The following is a 23,181-nucleotide window of genomic DNA, read 5'->3' as shown; positions in this document are numbered from 1 at the left end:
TGTGATTGCTCACATCTCCAGCTGGCACTGACACTTGAGTTAAAGATTAAAAGGGAATGAAAATCATGGTGGACAATTATCTTTTCTCAGAGTGTTGATGATAGTGCTCCATGTCTTCTGATTTTTGTTGTGGCTTTGAGAAGTCTGTTCATCCTGTAGTGGTGATTCCTTTAGAGATAGTTTCTCTTTGTTCCTCAGCTGCTTTCACAATCTATTCTTTGAGTCTGGTGTTTTGTTTTTCAGCTTCACGATGACGTGCTAGGTGTGGTCTCACTGTGCTTCCTACATCTGAATAGTCATGTCCCTTCCGCAGCTCTAGAATATGATTAGGCACTCGCTTATCAAAAATTCCCTCTACTTGGGGCCCCTGCATGGCTCAGTAGGTTAGGCGTCTGCTTTCAGCTCAGGTCATGATCCCAGGGTCCTGGGATCGAGCCCTGCATCGGTCTCCCTACTCAGCGGGGAGTCTGCTTCTCCCTCTGCCCCTCCCACTCTCTCTCTCATTCTCTCTCTCTCTATGTGAAATTAAAAAAAAAAATCTAAAAAAAATTCCCTCTACTCAATTGTCTCTAAGGAATAGTCTTTCCTTCTGGAATTCCTGGGTGACATATTTTGGGCCTTTTCATTCACTCTTTGATGTCCCCTAACTTCTCCCTCCTATATTTCATCTGTATCTAAGCTGCCTTCTGGCAACAGTTTTCAGCTCTATCTTCCAGTCCAGAATTCCCATCCATATCGACATTATCCTATCAGCCGACTTACCATCCTATCCATCCAGTTACGTTATTTTTCACTGCTAGACGTTCTGTTACTTCAGTTCTAAAGGTTTTCATTTATTTTTTTTTTCTTCTCGTGCTGTCTCACCTTTTCTTTAAATCCTTTCATTTATGTCTTTAGTCATACTACGTATAATTATATTCTGTTTCAGATTGTTTGTGTCCCTATTTCTAATTATATTTGCAGCTGATCTCGTCCATGGTGGATTGTTTCCATGTATCCTTTGTGCTTTGGGTTTGTGCACTCAGTTGAAGTATACAGCTTATCTGAAAGAATCCCACCTACGTGGAAGGAATCCCTCCAGAGAGTTTTCAGCAGCCTTCTACCAGTCACCTTGGGGATATTGTGGTCTGAGCCCAATTTTAATACTAAATTCTCAGGTTCGACTTTCCCAGATGATGCAGGTAAATTAAAACCTTTAACTCAGGGCGCCTGGGTGGCTCAGTGGGTTAAAGCCTCTGCCTTCGGCTCAGGTCATGGTCCCAGGGTCCTGGGATCGAGCCCCGCATCGGGCTCTCTGCTCAGCGGGGAGCCTGCTTCCTCCTCTCTCTCTGCCTGCCTCTCTGCCTACTTGTGATCTATCTCTCTGTCAAATAAATAAATAAAATCTTAAAAAAAAAAAAAAAACCTTTAACTCACATGTGGTACAGACTTAAATTAAAAAATTCCCACAGGATATTTTACTTTCCCTTTCCAGCCCGGGCTAAAAAAGACAAGCTAGTTGCGTAGGGTCTCCCATTATTAAGGGTGGATTTTTTTCACCAAGGGCATGCATCTTTGAGGGCACTGGATTTGCTGGAGGGTCTCATTCAACTTCCCATCTTATATTGGTCCAAGGCTTTATTCTCTATCTCTGCATGGGTGTGAAAATCCAGTGCTAAGCCAACAACTCCTCCTCTTCCACAAGCCCAGCCCCCAGTTCATTTCTGGTCTAATTCTCAGACTTTTCATTTCTGTTTTGTGGCTACAGTGTACCTTCTTGTGAGCTCCAGGAAGCATTGAAAAGATTTTTAAACATTTATTATTATGTTCGCTGAGCATTTTTGGGTGTTGGTAGCAAGAGGATTTTCAAGTTGTCTGTTCCATTAAACTGCCACAACCAAATTCTCTGTTTGGTCTGTTAACCTACTTGAATGTATTACTTTTTGAAAAAGAAAAGGTTTTTAAAATGTGTCACATACTGGTATAATACAAAGAGATGAGGTGCAGTGTTTCCTTGGATTAGATCTCCGGAAAAATTAGGCCTCACAGGTGACTAAATTCTTATGAGAAATAATTGATAATTTGATTCTTTTATTAAACTGAATATTTCCACAAATTTTGTTGATCTTATAAGAAAAGCTACAAACTATAGCCACTTATGTGCATATGGGATGTCATACACATAATAAATTCTCTCTCTGAAGCAACTTCCAGATTTTCTCATGTAAAGCCACCATTTCTCTCTCTTTTTCTTTTTCTTTTTCTTTTTTTTTCTTTTTTAGAGAGACAGATGTGAGAGCAGTGGAATGGAGGGACAGAGAGAGAGGGAGAGAGAGAATCTTAAGCAGGTTCCATGCTGAACACTGAGCCTAACATGACCAAAAATCATGACCTGAGCCGAAATCAAGAGTTGGACACATAACTGACTGAAACACCCAGGCATCCAGGCACCCAAGACCACAATTTCTTAAAGGCACATTATTACATTATGATAATAATTGTATAGATGTACTTAGTATGCATCTAATATATATTTTAGGAAGAAAATATAACTAACTCCTTCATAAATGTTGGCAAACAAATTCATTGCTCATGAAACAATAGAGTTTTGTGGAAAACCTTAAAAGAATTTGTGGGAAATGTGGGTATGTTGCAAAGACCACAGACTTGAGAGACAGATGGGCCTGGGCTTTGATGCCATCTCTTCTATTTATTAGCTGTGTGACATTAGGTGAGTTAATGAACCTCTTTGAGCCCCCTTTTCTTCATCATTAAAAGAAGAGATGAGAGCTACCCGGCAGGGTTGTAGTCAGAATTACATGAGACAATGAATTCATATAGCAAGTACTGAATGAACATTGGTGGAAAGACAAGGAAGGACAGAAGGAAAAAAAGGAGGGAGGGAGGAAAGAAAACTTGAACTGCTAGGGAATTAAGGTTATCGGTGTTCCTCTTTTCATTAAAGAACAGGAGTATATTGGCCCTGCTTTCCAAGGAATTAGCCTAATGCTAATTTCTAAATAATCTTTGGCTAGATTGCTATCGTTCATGCAAATTCATTCCAGGTTTTATGGGAGGTTTCATATAACAGCAAAGACAAGTCAAACTGCCTGGAATCTGGGATGTTTGGCGCCATTCACCCCACAGGAAGGCCCCTTAGTAAAGAGTGGAGGGCATCCAGCAATGAGAGCCCTCCTGGGAAAAGAGCCCCTCAAGTGACGTATGAACGCAGATGGCTGTCACAGAGAGAAACATGGTGTCTGAGCAAACTGGACTTTCAATTTTTCTGCCCCAAGTAAGAAATCTATAAAGAGTCACAGAGCAAGAAGCTAGGAGGAATTAAAACTGCACAACGCTTTTGATCAGCACGCACAATGGTAGAGTCCTGCTCTCCTTCCAGAAATTTCTAAAGGAATAAAAAGAACACTTTCATGGTCACTGTTTCTGCTGAGATGTTTTCGAGATGTCTGCTCTCTGTGAACAGGTTTAGAGGTATGTGGGAACACCAAACACCACAGAGGAAAATGAGCTGGTCTTGTTCCCCTTATTTGGTGGTGTTTATTAGTTTTTTTGGTTTTGAAAAAATACGTCTCTGCCCTCAGGAATGTTGAAAGAACCCAAGTATGTAAAGGCCTAACCTGACAGAGCAATTAACTCACCTCTAGATGAAGACCGCTTGCACGCTCCCAGCAGAAACCTGTTCACATCACACCTCAGTCTATGAATACGGTTTTTCCATTCATTTCTGAGGATATTTAGTTAGGGGAAAAAGCTTGTTCTGACTGAGCAGGTAGGCTTTTACATTGTATGTGAGGTAGTTTCTCAGGAGATGATCTGTGTCACCTTGTTGACAGACATTGGGAAGAACAGTTGGTAAGAAAAGAAGGGACATGGCAGTTGTCCTCAGGTCCTCCAGGACTTACTCTAGGACCTTTCCGGGCAGGAAAGCAAACATACGCAGTGTGTGAGAAATGGATGAAGGTGGTGAAGATGTAAAGTCTACCACCGTCTTCCTTCCTCACCGGAACACTGATCAGGAACCACCCCATCCTTATCCTCAGGAAAAATATGTTGTTTTGGAAATAACTGTCTAGAGACAGCAGTCATGCCCACAATGCTATTGCAGTTTTAGAAATGCAAATGTTCGCTTTGAATTAGTATTACATAAATATAAGTTAGCATAATATGAGTGTTAGAATGTGTGCCTCTAGGTTAAAACGTTGATCAAATAAACAGAAGTTGTCCAGAGAAATGGACAAGAGATAAACAGCAGTATTGCTAAATCTGACTTGGATTACGATGTTGTTAGTTTCAGCAAGATTGCCCATATTCTGCAACATAAAATAAACCTCAACAAATTTAAAAGAATTGATATCATACAAAGTATAGTTACTGCAAAAGAATTAAACTAGAAATCTTAAAGAACTATCTCTGGAAAATCCCCAAATATTTGGAAATTAAACAAGAAATAATTCATGAGTGAAAGAGGAAGTCACAAAGGAAATTAGAAAATAGTTTGAATTGAACGAAAATGAAAACAAAGTACCAAAAATTGGGGGATGCCATAGTCAATATCATACCCATTGAGGACAAAGCAAGGATGTTTTTCTGCACCACTCCTATTCAGAATTGTACAGGTAGTCCTAACCAGTGCGTTAAGGCAATAAAAAGAAACAAAGAGTCTACAAATTAGAAAGGAAGAAGTAAAATCGTTTCTGTTCACAGAAGAAATTATGAGAAATCCTACAAGAAAGTTGTTAGAACACTCAGAGAGTTTTGGAAAGTCATAATATTCAATAAACAAAATCAATAATATTTCTATATATGGCAGTAAACAAATGGAAATTGAATTTCAAAGAAAAACTTACCAAAAACAATATGACCAAAAACATTTTAAATATTTAGGTGTAAATCTAACCAAAGATGTCTTAGATCTGACTCTTGAAAATTAGACAAACACAGATATTAAATAAAATCTAGAAAAATTGAGAACTATATCTTGTTTATGGATTGGAAGACTAAAGAGTGTTAAGATGTTAATTCTCTCCAAATGGATCTATAGATTCAAAACAATCCCAATAAAATTTCCAACAGGTTGGTTTTTGTTGTTGTTGTTGTTTTGTTTTTTGTTTTTTTAAGATTTTATTTATTCATTTGACAGAAATACAGAGACAAAGCATAAGCAGGGGGAGGAGAGGCAGAGGGAGAAGGAGAAGCAGGCTCCCCACTGAGCTGGGAGCCGGACAAAAGGCTTGATCCTAAGACTTATAGATCATGGCCTAAGCCAAAGGCAGACACTTAACCAACTGAGCTACCCAGGCGCCCCTTTCCATGTAGATTTTAAAATCATATTGTTGATTTGTACAAAACAACCTGTTGGGGCACCTGGGTGGCTCAGATGGTTAAGCGTCTGCCTTTGGCTCAGGTCATGATCTCCAGGTCCTGGGATCAAGCCTCTCCTCAGTGGGGAGACTGCTTCCTCTCCCTCTGACCCTCTTCTCGGCTTTGGTTTTCTCTCTCTATCTCAAATAAATAAATAAAATCTTAGAACAAGTTAGAAGACATATGCTACCTGATTTCCAGACTGATTATAGAGCCACAGTAATCAGAACAGTGTGGTATTGACAAAAGGATAAGCATATAGATGGACTGAACTAGAGAGTGTCCAGAAATAGACCCATAACTTGTACAGTCAAATGATTTTCAGTGAAATAGCAAAGACAATACAATGGGAAAGGACAGTTTTTTCATCAGATGATCCTGGAACAAACAGACATTCACTTGCTTAAAAAAAAAAAAAAGTACCATATTAACAAATTCACATGACATAGATCATACACCTAGATTTAAATTAAAACTGTCCTGCATCAGCCTCCTTCTCCCTCTCTTACCCCTACCTTGTGCTCTTTCCCTCTCTTCAAATAAATAAATAAAATCTTTAAAAAATAAATCAAAACTATAAAACTTATTTTTTAAAGATTTTTTTCTATTATTTATTCATTTGAGAGAGAGAGAGAGAGAGAAAGTGAGAGCACAAGCAGGGGAAGAGGCAGAGGGAGAGGAAGAAGCAGACTCCCCTCAGAGCTGCGAACCTGACATGGGGCTCAGTCCCAGGACCTGGAGATCATGACCTGAGCCAAAGACAGACATTTAACCTCCTGAGCCACCCATGCACCCAAAACTATGAACTTCATAAGGAAAACAGAAAAGAAAATCTTTGTGACCTTGGATGAGGCAAAGATTACTTCGATACACAAAAAGCATGATCCATAAAAGAAAAAATTGATAAATTGAGAATTCATAAAAAATGTTTCAATTATTCACTTTAAAAAAAAACAGAATACTATCATGAAAATGAAAGAACAACCCACTAGCTTGAAAATATATACAAAACGCATATCTAATAAAGGATTTGTGGCTAAAATATATAAAGAACTCTCAAAACTCAATAATAAGAAAACATCTGACCCAAATTATTGAAATAAGCAAGACACTGAACAAACACTTCAACAAAGAACCTATATGAATAGCAAATAAACAAATGAAAGTATGCTTGATATCATTATTCCTTAGGGAAATGCAAATTAAAACCATAATAAGCCATTATCACCTATTCAAATGGGTAAAATATAGGAAAAAAGGAAACTAGCAATACCAAAGGCTGTGGAAAATATGGAGGAACTGGAACTCTCATCTACTGCTAGTGGGGATGCAAATTTATTCAATCCCTCTAAAAAACAGTTTGGTAATTTCTTACATATACTCAGCATATGACTAAGCAATCTCAAGAGAAATTAACTCAAGATGAATGCAGATATAAGTATACATAAAAATTTGCATGTGAATATTTGTAATAGCTTTGTTCATAATCATCTCCATCTTCAGCTGATGAATTATTTAAAAAAAATTTTTTTAATTAATTTATTTATTTATTTGAGAGAGAGAGAGAGAGAGTGTGTGCACAGGGGGAGGGATAGAGGGAGAGAGAGGGAGAGAGAATCACAAGCAGACTCCATGGTGAGCGTGGAGTCCATCACAGGGCTCAATCTCACAACTCTGAGATCACTACCTGAGCTGAAACCAAGAGCTGGACACTTAAGTGACTGTTCCACCCAAGTGCCTCTGATAAATGATTTTAAAACTGTGATATATCCATATAATGAAATTGTATTTGACAATCAGAAGAAATAAACTTCTGGTATACATAACAACATGGATGAATATCAAATGATTATGCTAAGATTTACAGATGTACTAAGGCTACGTGGTATGTGATTACATTATATGACATTCTGGAAAGAGCAAACTCTAGGGACAGAAAATGTATCAGTGGTTTCCAGGAGCTGAAGAGAGAGTTGACTGCAAAGTACAAAGGGACACGAGGCCATTTTTTATGGAGAGGAATGTTCTGTATCTTGATTGTAGTGACTTCCATGACTGTATGCAATTGTCAAAACTTATAAAACTGTAAACTAAAACAGGTAATTTCTCCTGCACATAAATTTGACTTTAATTTTTAAAAGCTGTTTTCTGGGGGAAAAATCCAGTAAATCTCAGAGCCAAGTAAATGAGAAAAAAAATCTTACATGGAAGAACGGCGACTTAATCTGGGATGAAAGGAACCTAAAGAACAGGTTTCCAGAAGAAGATGAAACCAACTGAAGGCTAAGTTGTCTATAAAAAACAGCTTAGAAGTCATCCGGAGAATACAGAGTGTCTCAAGAACTGGTAATAATCCACCAGCTGCTCAAGAGCTGAAGAACTGAATCACGGAGAGCGGAAGGCAGAACCCTAAGGCACACGCCCATCTGTTCCCTGGTGTACACACCCGGTTTAATCTCCTCCACGTGAGTGTGGGTGGAACTAGTAAACTTCGGGAAGCAGACGCTATGCTGAGTGGAGCCCCTCTCGGGGCTGTATCTCATGACCTGGAGATCATGACCTGAGCCGAAATCAAGACTCAAACCAACTGGGTCACCCATGCACCCCAGGTCAGCGTTAGCCCTCACTAAATGGAAAGGTTCTGCTGTGCTGGGAACTGCCCAGTGTCGGGTGGGGAGGGCATGGAGCAAAGACCCCAAGGGCAGCCTGTAGGAGCTGAGAGTGTCTCCAGCAGGGAAGCAGAGACGGAATTCTGTCAACAACCAGTGATCTTTTGCCAATGAAGGATCTTGGAAAGGTCGATCATCTGCAAACCTCAGGTGAGATCTGAGATCCCACCCCGGCTAATGTCTTGATTTCAGCCTTGGAAGACTCTTAAGCAGAGAACACGTGCCTAGATGGCTGACCTAGAGAAACTGAAATGATAAATGTGTGTTGGCCTAAACCACTAAGTTTGGGGTGATTCTGCCACCTAGCAATAGAAAACCAATTTGAAGAGTGAATTAAAATGTGTCAAGCTAGTTTAATCAGAAAATGCTTTTGTGATTTTGACTCCAACAGTTCCTCACCGAGTAGTGGGCTAGTTTTAATGATACATTGAACCCAAAAGCATCACAGAAGGTCATATCACAGAAGAGGGAAGACCAAGGAGATGACATTTTTGGAGGATACTCTCCCCTGGTTCTGTCCAGTGCAGACCAAGAAAGCCCCAGTACAGACTGGTGGAGGGGCCTTCTGTTGGAGGCTCTTTGATTTTGGCTCATTGCACTTGGTAACTCATTGTCCCACAGACTTCCCTTCTCCATTTCCAGGCCGTGACTGCAGCCACCCCAGCACTAATACTGTCCTCTGTGGACCAGACACTCTCCCACAGGTCTCTAGGGCCAACGGTGACATCCAGACCGGAAACATGTCAGCACTCACTGGACTTTCTTAACAGTCATTGTTAACACACTCATCTGTGAGGCTAGTCATCAGGAAATAACCACTCAGCTTTATAACCATAAAAGAAAGCATGAATCATTCCCGAAGCCTCTTTCCGTACATGTGATAACAGAAAGAGGGTTTTTTTCTCTGCTCAAACAATATTATTTTAATTTTAGCTTGCAGTATCTTGCAAATTTAAAAAATGACATTCTTTGTTTTTACCAGATTATCAATTTTTTAATTCTAGAAAGTTCTTTATTCTAAACATTATAAAATGAAAACAGAATTAGGAACTTACCCTGTAACTTTTTAGTCTGATGAAATCAACCTTCATAGAGACAAATCTGTCTGAATTTCGACTGATGTTCTTAAGGTGTTCTACAAGATCGGCACAGAACTTGTAACCTCCTTTAAGCACACACAGAATCATAATGTCACAGTATCCTATGTCTTTCATAATATCCTTAGCCAGCCGTTCAGTTCTGAAAGAGGGATTAAAAGATATATTAAGGCATTAGTACTTCTGAGTATTTTTTTCCCTTTCAAAAAAATGCATGATGCATTACCCATATTAGATTACACAGGGGATCATGGAGGAGAGCTTGGGCGACAGAAGCCTACAGATAAAGCAGCTTTGTTAAAACTGGACAAAGAGAGAGTGTTCAAAACATTATTTCTGATAACCATGTCATCCCTCGTATATTTTTGTTCCTCGGTGTCACAAACACGGGTAAGGTGTAAAATATGTGTCAAAGATCACGAATGCTATTATTTTATCACTGCAGAGCCTGGTTGTTAACAATGCTATGAAAGTACCTGGTGATGTTATGCCCACGTCATAGCAAAGAGAGAGGACATGGAGAATGACTCACCTTACAGTGTTAGAAGAGACTGGAAGAAAAGTCAAGCCCACAGAAACTATCAAAAGAATCACCTCTGTCTTCTATTTGACAAAGATAGCACATTACCTATGTGAAAGGAGCTCAGGGTACAATTCCGGGGGGCACCATTTCCAGGGCGCACCATGTGAATGATGACTTCCTGGAGGTAGACAACACTGCAGCCTTGGGCTGGCACCCAAAGCCTGATTTGGAACTGTCACTGTATTTTTTCTAATTGTTTCATGTCCAGAAGTCCATTGCCCACGCATCCACACAACATTAAAACCTTGAATGGAGGCAGGAGCTAAGGTGCATATTTAAAAAAATTCCTACTGGCACTTCAGATAGAATTAGATTTAAAATGTGATAAATGAATGATCTGAATATATATATATATATATATATATATATACACACACACACACACACACACACATATATACACACACACATATATATATACACACACATATATGTATATGTATCTACATCTGTATCTATAAAGCATTATATTACATATGTTCCACATATCTCATATATTGCCTAATATATTTTATATGTAAGTTATATATGTGTGTATACGCATACATATGTATAAACTTATACATAGTAAATGGCAACCATGGTTTCAGACAATGTTTCTCAAAACATGCTCATTGAGAAAAGGGACATCAGCCTGCCAGATAGATAGTCTGCAAAAAGGGACATTTGTTTTCAGCATAACAGAGTGAGACAGTCAACACATTTCGCTCCACAAAAAAGTAACTATAAAGCTAGATAAAACTGTTGAAAACAACCATTTCAGCACTCTGGAAGTTAACGAGAGACATACAACAAACTGAGAATCATTTACTCCTGAAAATACTGAACTATGGGTAGAAACAGGACAAGTCTGTGGCATCCTTGTCAGAGAGTGCTCCTGTCTCCCTGCACCCCACATCAGCTCCGTTGTTCAACTAGGCTGTTAAACCAGGGTGGGGCACTGCCAGAAGGAGCTCCCCTCATAGGAAGCATTGCCAGTTAGCATGGCTATCTTGGTAGCCGGTAAACAGGGAGAGCCAATGGCCCCATTATTGTGAAGTTGCAGTCCTCTTTGAGCAACTAGCAGACTAGTCTAGTTGGGGATTTGATAGGGAGTTCTGGGAGGTTAGCATCAGGGGAGAGGGACAGACAATACACTCTTCATATATACCAAGTTGACCAGAAGCTATGCATATGCTCAGCAGAGACCAGCATGAGACCAGCTCCTATACATTCCTGAATGATGGAGCCTGTAAGCCTTCTTGGACACAAGGAAGCACAAGAAACAATAGAAGAAACAATAAAAGTCAGGGAAGACTTGGAAAGGCTGGGAATTTGAAAGTGCTTGCCAGCCCCCACACACATTTATCAGCAGAAAGTGGAAGCTTAGTGGGTTTGAGGTGCTTGAGTACAATCTCTAACCAATCTTAGACTGAAGACTAAACTATTCAGACACAGGGGTGAGTCCTACTAAGTGAGGCTTACAAGTAAAAACAAGAAAAATAAACTGCGTATTATTGGAGGCTACATACCATGGGGGTGGGGAGGTGGGACAGATTCCACAGAGTGGAAGACAAAAAAAAACCACACCCCAACAACCCGAAAACCAAAGAACAAGGGCAATGAACAGAAAATAATTACAAATATGGTAGATATTAAACAAACTACATCAATAATCACTTTAAATGTGAATGATCGAAATATACCAATCAAAAGACAGAGACGGTCCAAGTGGATTTTCAAAAAAAGACCCTAACATATGTTGTCTATAAATATAAAGATACTGATAGATTGAAAGTAAAAGAATGGAGAAGGACATACCATATCAACACTAATCCAAAGAAAGCAGGAGTAGCTTCCTGCTTTCAGACAAAGCAGATGTCAGAGCAAGGAAATTATCAGGAATAAAGAGGGCATTATATACTAATAAAGAGGTCAATTTGCCAAGAAGACCTAGCAATCCTTAATCTGCGTGCACCTAACAACAGAGTGTCAAAAAACCGACAAAACTACAAGAAATAAATAAATCCATTACTGCAGTTGGAGATCTCAATACCCCTCTCTCAGTCATTGACAGATCCCGCAGTCAGAAAACCACTAAGGATATAATTGAACCACACAGCACCATCACTCAACTGGACCTAATTAGCATTTATAGAATACTTCATCTAACATTCTTCTTGAAAGATACAGATAAGAAAATAAAAAGACAAGCCACCGATGGGGGGTGGTGTATTCAAAAATCATATATCTGGTAATGGACTTATATCCAGAATATATAAAGAACACTTACAACTCAGTAGGAAGACAAACAACCCACCCAGTGTAAAAATGGCAGAAGACGTCAATGGTCATCTCTTCAGAGAAAACATAAATAACTAAAAAGCACACTAAACAATAGGAAAACACAAATTAAAAACACAATGAGATACTTTCATACATCCATGAGCATGGCTATAGTCAAAAGGATAGACGATACTAAATGTTGGTAACCATGTGGAGAAACTGGGATCCTCATCCTTGCTGGAGAAATGTAAAATGGTACAGCCACTCTGGAAATAATTGGCAGTTTCTTAAACTTAACCATGAAACCCGGAATACCACTCCAAGGAAACCACCCAAGAGAAATGAACAGGTATATCCACACAAAGACTTACATGCGAATTTTTATAGATGCATTGTTCACAGTAGCCCCAAATTCGACATCCAAATAACCACTGATTGGTAAATCAGTATCTAGATATGGTATGATTTAATTTATATGAAGTGTTCAGAAAAGACAAATTTATAGAGAAATGAATCAGACTAGTGACTGCCTGATGCTGGAAGTAGGAATAGGGACTGACAACAAACAAACTTTTGGGGATGATAGAAATACTGTAAAATGATGGTTGTGCTTGCCCTACCATAAACATTTACTAGACATCATTGAATCATTGACCTACAGTGGGTGAATTTTGTAGCATGTAAATTACACTTAATAAATTCATTCCTGGGCCCCACCCCAGACCACCGAATCAGAATTTCCAGACATAAAAAGCATAAGAATACACATTTTATGGGTTGCCTGTGTGTCTCAATGGATTCTGCATCTGACTCTTGGTTTTGACTCAGGTCATGATCTTGGGGTCATGGGATCGAGCCCCACGCGGGGCTCCGCACTCAGCACAGACTCGCTGTCCCTCTCCCTTTGCTTCTCCTCTCTCTCCCTCTCATGAATAAATAAAAGCTTAAAAAAAAAATGCACATTTTAACAAGTTCACTGGTTAAGTCTCCTGTACTGGGAACTGGCTTCGTGTAGTCTTAGCAGGGCCCAATCACGTACTAGATCAGGACGCAATTAACTAAAAGTCATAAAATGCAGGTGAGAAAAGCAGGAATTTTTTTAAACCAGGGGGTTCCCAAATTGGTGTTAAGGGGAAAATGCCTCTGAGTTATTAAGAGGTACGCTGAATGCAAGGACTGCACAAGAAAGGTTGGTTTAATTGTTAAAGTCAAGCCCGTTTCTTCCCTTTTTTTTTTTTTTTTGCAGGAATTTCTGTATCTTCAATATAAATCACAAGAAAGGTTGGCTTAATTGTTAAAGTCAAGCCGGTTTCTTCCTTTTTTTTTTTTTTTTTGCAGGAATTTCTGTATCTTCAATATAAATCACTAACAGGAGGATCTGGCCATCTGAGAGGTGCAAAATTTCCCAAGTTTCTTTGATCACAGACATTTTGTTCCCTCTGAGGATTGCAACTTGTATTCCACGGAAAGCCATCTTAGGCCATGAGAAACTCCAAACTAGACCTTATTTTTATAATATACTATCATTTGAGAGGATGTACAATATCCCAGTCTTATCCAATGGAAAAATCTTGGAGTGAAAGAACGACATTTCCTTTTGCTCTGGACAGGAATTGATGAAAAGATAATATCCTGGGAATAGTGACTATCTAGTGTTTTCCAAACTTTACTTTGGCTAAGGACTTGTTTCATAAAGTTAAATATTAACTCAGAAGGATATAACAGATTTTCAAAAAAATAGGGGCAGAAGTACTATGGTTTAAGAACAAAAGGTAGCGTGGAGTTTCCAAAGTTTCGATCTGCTCCTACTCCCCAGTGCCTCTCCTGCCCCCATTTCTGGGTGTCTAAAGAGTCTCTGTGTTCCTGGGAGTGCACTGTGAGGCTTGCTTTCCATGTAAATGTGAAGGCTTAAGTATTTGATCTTTGTACAAGAAAACAGAGAAGTACATGGAATGATTATAGTCTGGGCATTAGGCAGTTTTGTGAAAGGGGTAAGACCTTTAAATCCTAATGCTTAGGGTGGGCTCAAGCGAAGGATGCTCTCTGAAAACCAAGAAACAAATGGTGACTTAAGGGCTTACAACAGGCGAGAAAATGTTGGCTTTTAGAAAGCCAGTTGGCTAAGAAGGAGCTAAAGCATCTCTATATAGATGGGTCAGAGAGAACTAGAAATAGTGTTCTAGAAATAGTTCTGTGCAGATATTTTTAAGTTGAAAATAGGCCTATTCCCAAAACATTACCACTGCCTGGAAACCATAATCGGGCACAGACTGGCCGATCTGTGATACACTGGTTGATCCGAGATATGTGCCAAATTGCAGGAAAAGCCAGGGCTGCAGGGGTGTGTCCCGTGAAGGCAAAGTTCACCTGTTAATTATCCCTTGTTAACTCAAGCGTCTGTGAAAAATGCAAGACAAAGGTCCTCAGGTAAACAGCAATGCTTTCCCAAACGCTGTTTTTATCAGTTTGTGCAGAATATTGTTATTTTGAGGCTGTTATGTATAATAACATATATATATGTGTGTGTGTGTGTGTGTGTGTGTGTGTGTGTGTGCGCACAGAACTTAAAATTATCAGCACAAGGGGCGGCTGGATGGCTCAGTTGGTTAAGCAACTGCCTTCAGCTCAGATCATGATCCAGGATTCCCAGGATCGAGTCCCGCATTGGGCTCCCAGCTCCATGGGCAGTCTGCTTCTCCCTCTGACCTTCTCCCCTCTCATGCTCTCTCTCACTCTCTCTCTCAAATAGATAAATAAAAATCTTAAAAAAAAAAAAAGAATTCCCATATACCCTTAAAAAAATATATCGGGGTTGGGGCTCCTGAGTGGCTCAGTGGGTTAAAGCCTCTGCCTTCGGCTCAGGTCATGATCCCAGGGTCCTGGGATCGAGCCCCGCATCGGGCTCTCTGCTCAGCAGGGAGCCTGCTTCCCTTCCTCTCTCTGCCTGCCTCTCTGCCTACCTGTGATCTCTGTCTGTCAAATAAATAAATAAAATCTTTAAATATATATATATATATATATCGGGGCTCCTGGGTGGCTCAGTGTGTTAAAGCCTCTGCCTTTGGCTCAGGTCATGATCCCAGAGTCCTGGGATCGAGCCCCACATTGGGCTCTCCATTCAGCGGGGAGCCTGCTTCCTCCTCTCTCTCTGCCTGCCTTTCCGCCTACTTGTGATATCTGTCTGACAAATTAAAAAATATATATATCGACACAGAACTATTTCTAGAAAGACTCAGGAATAGCGTTGTAAAGTGTATTATATGATTCGCACAAGAGGGGGCCAGCCAGGGCAGGACCAAGACTAACACAAGAAATAACACTCACCTGTCCACAATGATGCCGTGAGGTATGAGGACATATTCCAAATCCCCATAATAGTGCTGTGGGTATGTGAATAAATCCAAGTCATATCCTGGCCAATCGTCCATAATCTGTAAGTCAAATTACCTTGGTTACAATATTTTCCTTGTAAGACATAAATAAGTAAAAAATGGGCATCATTTGAAAAAAAAAAAAAGAATAACATTAAAAACAGAGATGAGATCTGATGATCAATATGACATTAGATTACATTGTGTCAACCTGTGAAAAGCCCAGTGGGGGAAAGTAATTTGTTTCACGAAACCTGGTAAAGGATCTAGGACTGAAAGGAACAGAGAATTCCACTCCTAACTTTTGGCATCGTACAAAGAAATAGCCCCTTGATGTCTTACAGTTAGTCTAATAGTATTGTTTTAATGGTTGTAATATCTAAATTATATAGCATATCTAATATAATATCTAAATTATATAGCATAGTGAATATAAGTAACACTATGTTCATAAGAATATTGGACTTATGGACTTATAAATGTGGACAGTCTGATCATACATTATTATAAATGTTATTACATATGCTATTAAATTTCTATGCATTGTAAATGCCTCACCTGCCTGGGAAAGATTACCTATTAAAGTACATGTATCCTGGGATTAGTGTGTAGACACACACCTCTGGGTGGTCTAGTCATTACAGTAAACACTTCAGAATGATATACTATGGTGGGAACTTCTGTCAGTCCTATCGGGAAAAACTGTTCCAAAAAATTGGCCTATTCATGTAGGGAATAGAGTACTACCCAGTCTTCCCCTTGCTTAGCACTGGATGTGAAAGTTTTATGGTTAGAACAGCAAAGATGTGGGAGAGAAAATGAAGGTGAAGAGTGAGTTACTTTTACTTTCAGATCACTGAGAAAGGATACACTAGGGAAGTGTTAGCACTCAACTCATTCCACGGCCGTCTTGCGGGTTCCTGTTCTTTGATGACTCCTGCACACTTCCATCAGACTCCTCTATTCAACCTGAAGCTTTCATCATGCAGAGCTAGCCTAATTTTCCAGCCCAGTTCCCTACATCATCACCTTCCCATCCTCAGACGGGTCTTCAGTCCAGTCATGACCTTTCCCAGCTCTGTGTCCTGTTCGTTTGTCTTTCTTGCACCTATATCCTTTCCTTCTCTCTCTCTCTCTCTCTCTGTATCCCAAGTTCAACCCCCTCCCGCAGAAGCTCAGGTCAGGCCTCACTTATTTCTGGAGGTCTTGCTAGCTGCTCCTACCCTCTGATCTCTCTCAAACTCCTCATAGACAGGACCGTCGTAGCTCTCTGTCTTTCCAAAGACTCCCATTCAGGCTCCTTGAGAAGACTCCTGCCTCCTCCAGCCTCTGGCTCACTGGTTCTTATCTGTAATAGAACCCATTTGCCCTTCATTTAATTCTGGCATGTCCCCCAGCTCTCCACCCTTTTCCTCACCCAGGACTCAAAACCTTAGCTCCGGTTTTGGAAGGGCAACTTATGGTCCAATCCCCACCCAGACCCACCCCAGTTCTGGGTTCTGGAATGCCAGCCAAACCAAACCTAAGGGCATTTTCTTCCAAATGTATCCCTTCCTTATCTCAGCAAAAGACAACATATTTTTCTACTCACTCAGATCAAAATGTTGGAGTTGTTGTCGACTTCTTCCTTTCATTCCCTCATGTAACGCATTGGCAAATCCTATCATCAATTCCTTCAAAATTTAACCAGGACCACCTGTCAGCATCCCAACTGCTACCTCCCAGTCTGCACCACCATCATTTCTGCAGGGATCACTGCCATAGCTGTCAGACTTGCCTCCCTGCCTTCCACCCTCGCACCCCCACCCCATTCCAACGTGACTGCCATCTTCTACTCATCTTCTTTCAGGGGCTTCCCACTTCTCTCCGAGAACTACCCAGAGCCCTCACCATGGCCCACGGGGGCCACCTCTCTGACTTATCTACAAGCATTCTCTTCCTCCTTTGCTGTGCGTCAGCCACATTCTTCTTGCTGACCCTTGAACATGCCAGGCATGCCCCTATCTCAACAGCTTTGCACCTGCTCTATATCTTGCCTAGGATACTCTTCCCCCAGATTTCTACATGGCTTACACTTCACTTCCTTCAAGCCCTGACTTCAATGTTACCTCCACAGAGAGGACTTAGCTGATCCCCTATAGAAAATAGCACCCCCTTTCTTTCCTACTCATCTCTATATCCCTCTTCCCCAGCTTTACTTTCCTTCCCAGCATCTGTTCCCACTGGATGTGACACATGTATGTCTCTATGTGTGCTCTTGTCTTGTCTCCTCCCACTAGAACGTCAGGGCCTTCTGACAGGGACCATGTCTGAGTCACTGTTGAAACCCCGGCACTCAGAACACAGATCTGGAATACAGTAAGTGCTCAAAAATGCTCAGTGGGTTAATGACTGACACATTCTCCATCCACAGACTACCCAATACTACCTGAGCTCCAACCCAACTGATTTGTCTCGATTTGCCTCCTTACATCAAGAGCACCGCGGCTCAAGGCTCTAGAAATCTACCAGCGGCAGACTGTTGGCCAAATGGTGTGTGCCATCTGCATATTTGAAAAGTATCACATAAGCTCTGTCTCTATCTGCAAATTGGCTCGGTGCAACTATTGAATTTGCACAGAGCAACTCTCTTTTCTGGCCCTGAGACCTCCATGGGCCTGCTGTAACCATTGACACCACCGTCCCCTGTCAGAGCCTGAACGCCAGCTGGACGTGAGGCGCCTGCTGAAGATCCCCCGGCAAGCCCCGGTAGAGGCCAGACAAGAACCCCAACCAGCATGAGGCCCCCGGGAGATCATTCAAGTACACGGCATTTTCTGGCTCCCCTTCCAGACCACACACACACACACACACACACACACACACACACACACACACTCCCCACTCCACTTCCTGGAGCCCTTCCAGGTGGTGGCATCATTAACTAGTGGTCTTCTGAGCCCATTCTTCCTACCGTGCAAATCCTTTACTGCCCTGCCCCCAACCCCCCACTGCCGGCCCCCACGGCTCTGGCTACACCTCAGAGCCTACATTCCTCTCTGTGTTCTAGAGCTTAGCGCTGACCCTTACTGGCTGTGATGCTAGGGAAAGTACTCACCCTGCTGGATACTCAGTTTCCCCCTCCTTTAAATAAGACACAATAAAACCTATGGTGTGAGGATTCAGAGAGAACAGCGAGTCTCCAAAGCAGGCAGGAATAACCCCATTTTGAGGAGCTGCTGCAAGGAAGCTGTGTCTATGGTGCTCCCCCACCCCCCGGATTCAGGTATTGACGCCCTAACCCCCCATGGTGATGACATGAGGGGGTGGGGCCTTTGGGAAATAATTAAGTCATGAGAGTGGAGCCCTCATGATGGAATTAGTGCTTTTACAAGAAAAAACCAGGGAGTTCTCCAGCACAGACGCGCACTCGCTCGCTCTCTTTTTTCTCTCTCCCCGTCCCTCTCCCCTCTTCCTCTGTCTCTCTTCCCCCACAATGTGAGGACACAATAAGAAGAACAAGGCAGTTATCTATAAGCCAGCAAGAGAGTCCTAACCACGAATGAAATCAACCAGCACATTGATCTTGGACTTGCAAGTTCCAGAACTATCAGAAATACCTGTCTATTGTTTAAAAACAAACAAAACGGAAGAGAAAGAGAGAGATAATTTACTTAGAGCTCCTAGGACATTTCCTGATGTATAATAAGTGCCTAGTAACTAATGTCAAAAAGAAGAAAAGGGGGTGCCTGGGTGGCTCAGTGGGTTAAAGCCTCTGCCTTCAGCTCAGGTCATGGTCCCAGTGTCCTGGGATCGAGCCCCACATCGGGCTCTCTGCTCAGCAGGGAGCCTGCTTCCCCTCTCTCTCTCTGCCTGGCTCTCTGCCTACTTGTGATCTCTATCTGTCAAATAAATAAATAAAATATTAAAAAAAAAGAAGAAGAAAAGAATGATAAGCAAATGGCAAAATCACCCTATTGATAAGAGCTATCATGGTAACCTGTCGTCAGAGGTGGCCTGGCACAGTGGTCAAGCACCCAGACTTAGAAATCCAGTGCATGTTGGGAGGGGGACTTATAGTGTTGGACTTCACTTAGGGCTTTAGCTCTCTGTGCCTCAGTGTGTTCATCTATAAAATGGAGTCACTGCCAGTCATTCACGGCTATTGTGAGGATTCAGTGAGATATATCACGGAAATAAAACTCTCACATCGTCCTCTAGTCTATAGGTATGCTGAAACATCATGAGTTAACCTGCAAATTAAAGGTCTTAATTAATTTACATTACAGAATTAATTTACAGAATCAATTAATACAGAATTAATTTACAAATAGGCCTCCAACCTATTTGCCAATGTCTTGTTACCCTAGTTAAAGTTACACATTTAAAACTAGAAGAAATACGGGGCACCTGGGTGGCTCAGTGGGTTAAGCCTCTGCCTTCGGCTCAGGTCATGATCCCAGGGTCCTGGGATCGAGCCCCGCATCCGGCTCTCTGCTCGGCAGGGAGCCTGCTTCCTCCTCTCTCTCTCTGCCTGCCTCTCTGCCTACTTGTGATCTCTGTCTGTCAAATAAAAAAAAAAAAAAAGAAATCTATTAAAAAAAAAAAACTAGAAGAAATACATTTCTCTAAAACTATTCTGTAATCCAAACTTGCCTTTTCCAATGAGTTTGAAATAGTGAGTTTTCCTTGTTGAGATAAAAAGACGATTAGAGATAAACTACTGGTTTATAAACAACAGGTCTTAGCAGGGATGTGGGGAAAAAGGAACCCTCATGCACTGCTTGTGGGAATGGAAACTGGGGCAGCCACTGTGCAAAGCAGGATGGAGGTTCTGCAAAATATTAAAAATAGAACCACCCTACGATCCAGAAATCACACTACTGGGTACTTATGCCCAAAATACAAAAACACTAATTCAAAGGAATACAGACACCCCAATATTTATTGCAGTATTATCTACAAAAGCCAAACTAGGGGGGCAGCCCAAGTATCTATCGACAGATGAACATATAAAGATGTGGTGTATAGAGAGAGAGGAATATTACTCAGCCATTAAAAAGAGTGAAATCTCGCCATTTGCAACAACACGGATGGAACTAGAGAGTATTATGTTAGGTGAAGTAAGTCAGAGGAAGACAAATACCATATGATCTCACTCATACGTGGAATTTAAGAAATGAAACAAATATGCAAAGGAAAAATAAAGACAGAGAGAGACAAGTCAAGACACAGACTTTAATTCTGGAGAACAAATGCTGGTTACCAGGCGGGAAGTAGGTGTGGGGGGATGGGTGAAACGGGCGATGGGGATTATAGAGTACACTTATCATGGAGAAGAAAAAGTAATATTTTTTTTTTTAAAGGGAAGCTACTGCTTTACTCCTTGTAATTCTTAATGGTGCATGCAAATTGCATTGCAAATAAGTCCTAAAGCTAAAGGAACAGAGGCTGCTATGAACTGTAGATAATTATGTTATTCATCTGCTTTTTAAAAAATCAAAACAAGAAATCTTTAAATAGTTTCAGTATCACAGATAATATGCTCTAAGTTTAGTCAGAACAATGCTTTCTCTGTCCAAAGACACAAAGCATGGCTAGGCTGGGGAAGTGACAAACACATTAACTGAGCCATTTTATACAAAATTCAAACCCCAGAACTCATTCGACATCTCTTTTTTCCCATTTGAAGGTGTATTGAAAACCTGCCTTCTAAGCCATTACAAATAATTTTTTTGCTTAGTATATTTCTCGCACCATTTTTCAGGTCCCCCAACCCCCCACAGAGAAAAGTAGTTTGGAAACACATACAAAAAGCAAATCTCTGTTCTTCTCTGTCTCTGAGCCCCACAGGCCGGGCCCTACTCTCTCCTTCAGGCAGTGACCATGGGTGCTGACAATTTTCAGGCTTACATCTACCCCTCGACCGTCAGGGAGGAAAAGAGTCTCCTCCCTCAGTTCCACTTCCAGGAATCCCTACACTGGAACATCAAACATCGACTGGCCCAGGCAAAGAGGCATGCTGTGATGGGCGCCTCAAACCACACGCTGAGACCATGTGTAGAAGCTGATCCCTAAAAGAGGGGCTCCAGATTCTGCTCTAGAGGAATAAAGACCTATAAAGACCAAATGACACCTTGTTATCACACAAGCCTTCCTCTTCTGTGGCACCCAACCTGGTAAAGTTGGGTTTTAAAAGGATTATCTGATTACTTATCTCCAATACTGCCCCAATACTTTGGCAGGGGGAGACCCAAAAGAGAAACACAACAATTATTTTAGATTTTATTTTCTTCTTCTTCCTTCCAAACTCACTACGTAGGTATTAGCTATGATTCTCTTGACAGTGCTTTGGCAGAAACAAAACATATCTAAGAACCTGGTCCCAAAAGGCCAGGTGAGTAGAGATCTTTATCTCTCCCTAAATGGGAACAAAGATGTGCTAATCACGGGCTGGTGACTTCACTGCCTCCAGATCAAAGGACCACTCAATCTTGAGCAAAGTTCCTGAATTCAGGGTCTACAACTCTTTTTTGGCAATGAGCATTTCCTACCGCTTACTGTTAAGAATCTACTAATGTCCTACCTCCCCGATTCAACAGAGAGCCATTTGTAGGCAACAGCCATCTTAAATCTCTTAATAGTCCCTTCTTTAGCACCAACTCTACTTCTTGTTTTATGCTTATGTCCTCTGGCTCTATGCAACACCCCCCCCCATCTTCTTCACAAAGTTCCTACCAACTCAGAATTTTCTTCTGCACCTCATTCCTGGACAGCCCCGAACCTGCCTCCATCATCCTACTAGACACTATATCCAGTGGCTCCTTCACCTGCCTTAACCCAAACTACTTCATCGTCATGCCACATCCCATCTTCTAGAGCAGTCCCACCTTCAAAGGACTTCCTGCAATTACAGCTTTCTATGTGGCACTGTAAGTAAACCCTGACTTCAATTCTGCTTCTGTCATTTGCTAGTTATGTGACCTTGAGATTTTTCTTAATGTCTCAGGGCCTCCGTTTCCCCCTCTGTAAAGCGGAGATCATTATAGTCCTCCCTCATGGATTTGCAAGGAGTTAATGAATAATACAGGGAAACCACATAGTAAGTGCTCAGTAAACGCTCGCTATCATTACCTGCTCCTTTTCTCCACTGGTACTAAACCTACCCTTTGGTTTTTTTGCAACCATCCTTGAGGGCTCTCTATTTTCCCTGTATAGGTATCTTCTTAAACTTTGCCTTTCATTTCTACCCTGGAAGCCACGGGCTTCCCCAGAACGCTGAACTCGCTCTGAATTTGCCTTCCCTACCTGTATCCAGCTTGAGTTCCTCTGACGATGCCAAGCTCTATCGGAGAAAATAGCATAAATGCAGGGGTCATCCCCATGACACATTGTTTCCAACCTCTCATGAGGTCCTCTCACTGCCTCACACCGTCTTTCTCACAAAATTACCTTGCTTCTCAGAGCGCTTCTTTTGATACTAATAGATTGGGCTATTTATACTCTTCCATAATTCGCTTTTTAGATTTTAACAATCCGCCCATCTTATTAGTCATATCAATTTACCTAATTCCTTTCTAAGAGCATATATTATTAAAGAGTAGTGCTATACTGTAGCCATTCTACTGATGGGATGGTTGTTTAAATGATTCTCAAGGCTAATGGCTTTGCAATTGTTAAATACAATGGCCTCTTTTCCATCTTTGTCCTATTTGCTCTTCCTGGAGCATCTGCCGCTCTTAAGGGGCCCTCTCGCCCCTCCACAAAACTCCCTTCCCTAGATGCCTACCACCCTGTCTGTCCTCTTGGGCTTTGCTATTCAGTCTCGGTCTCTTTATCGGACTTCTGCTGGGCAC

The 23,181-nt window shown here is 41.3% G+C and overlaps 1 protein-coding gene across 1 annotated transcript in view; it reads right to left on the bottom strand.

Moving 5' to 3' along the window:
* The window catches only part of PRTFDC1 (phosphoribosyl transferase domain containing 1), a 90,844-nt gene that overhangs the window by 65,643 nt on the left and 2,020 nt on the right, over positions 1-23,181 (bottom strand). Inside the window, exons 2-3 of the mRNA XM_047739967.1 lie at positions 15,300-15,406; positions 9,086-9,269 (exon numbers count right to left, since the gene is read on the bottom strand). Coding sequence (XP_047595923.1) covers positions 9,086-9,269; positions 15,300-15,406 — 291 coding nt within the window. The remainder of the gene's footprint in view (positions 1-9,085; positions 9,270-15,299; positions 15,407-23,181) is intronic.

This window comes from Lutra lutra, chromosome 8 (assembly GCF_902655055.1).
Source record: "Lutra lutra chromosome 8, mLutLut1.2, whole genome shotgun sequence".
NCBI lineage: Eukaryota > Metazoa > Chordata > Mammalia > Carnivora > Mustelidae > Lutra > Lutra lutra.
This window is presented reverse-complemented; position numbering and strand designations above follow the sequence as displayed.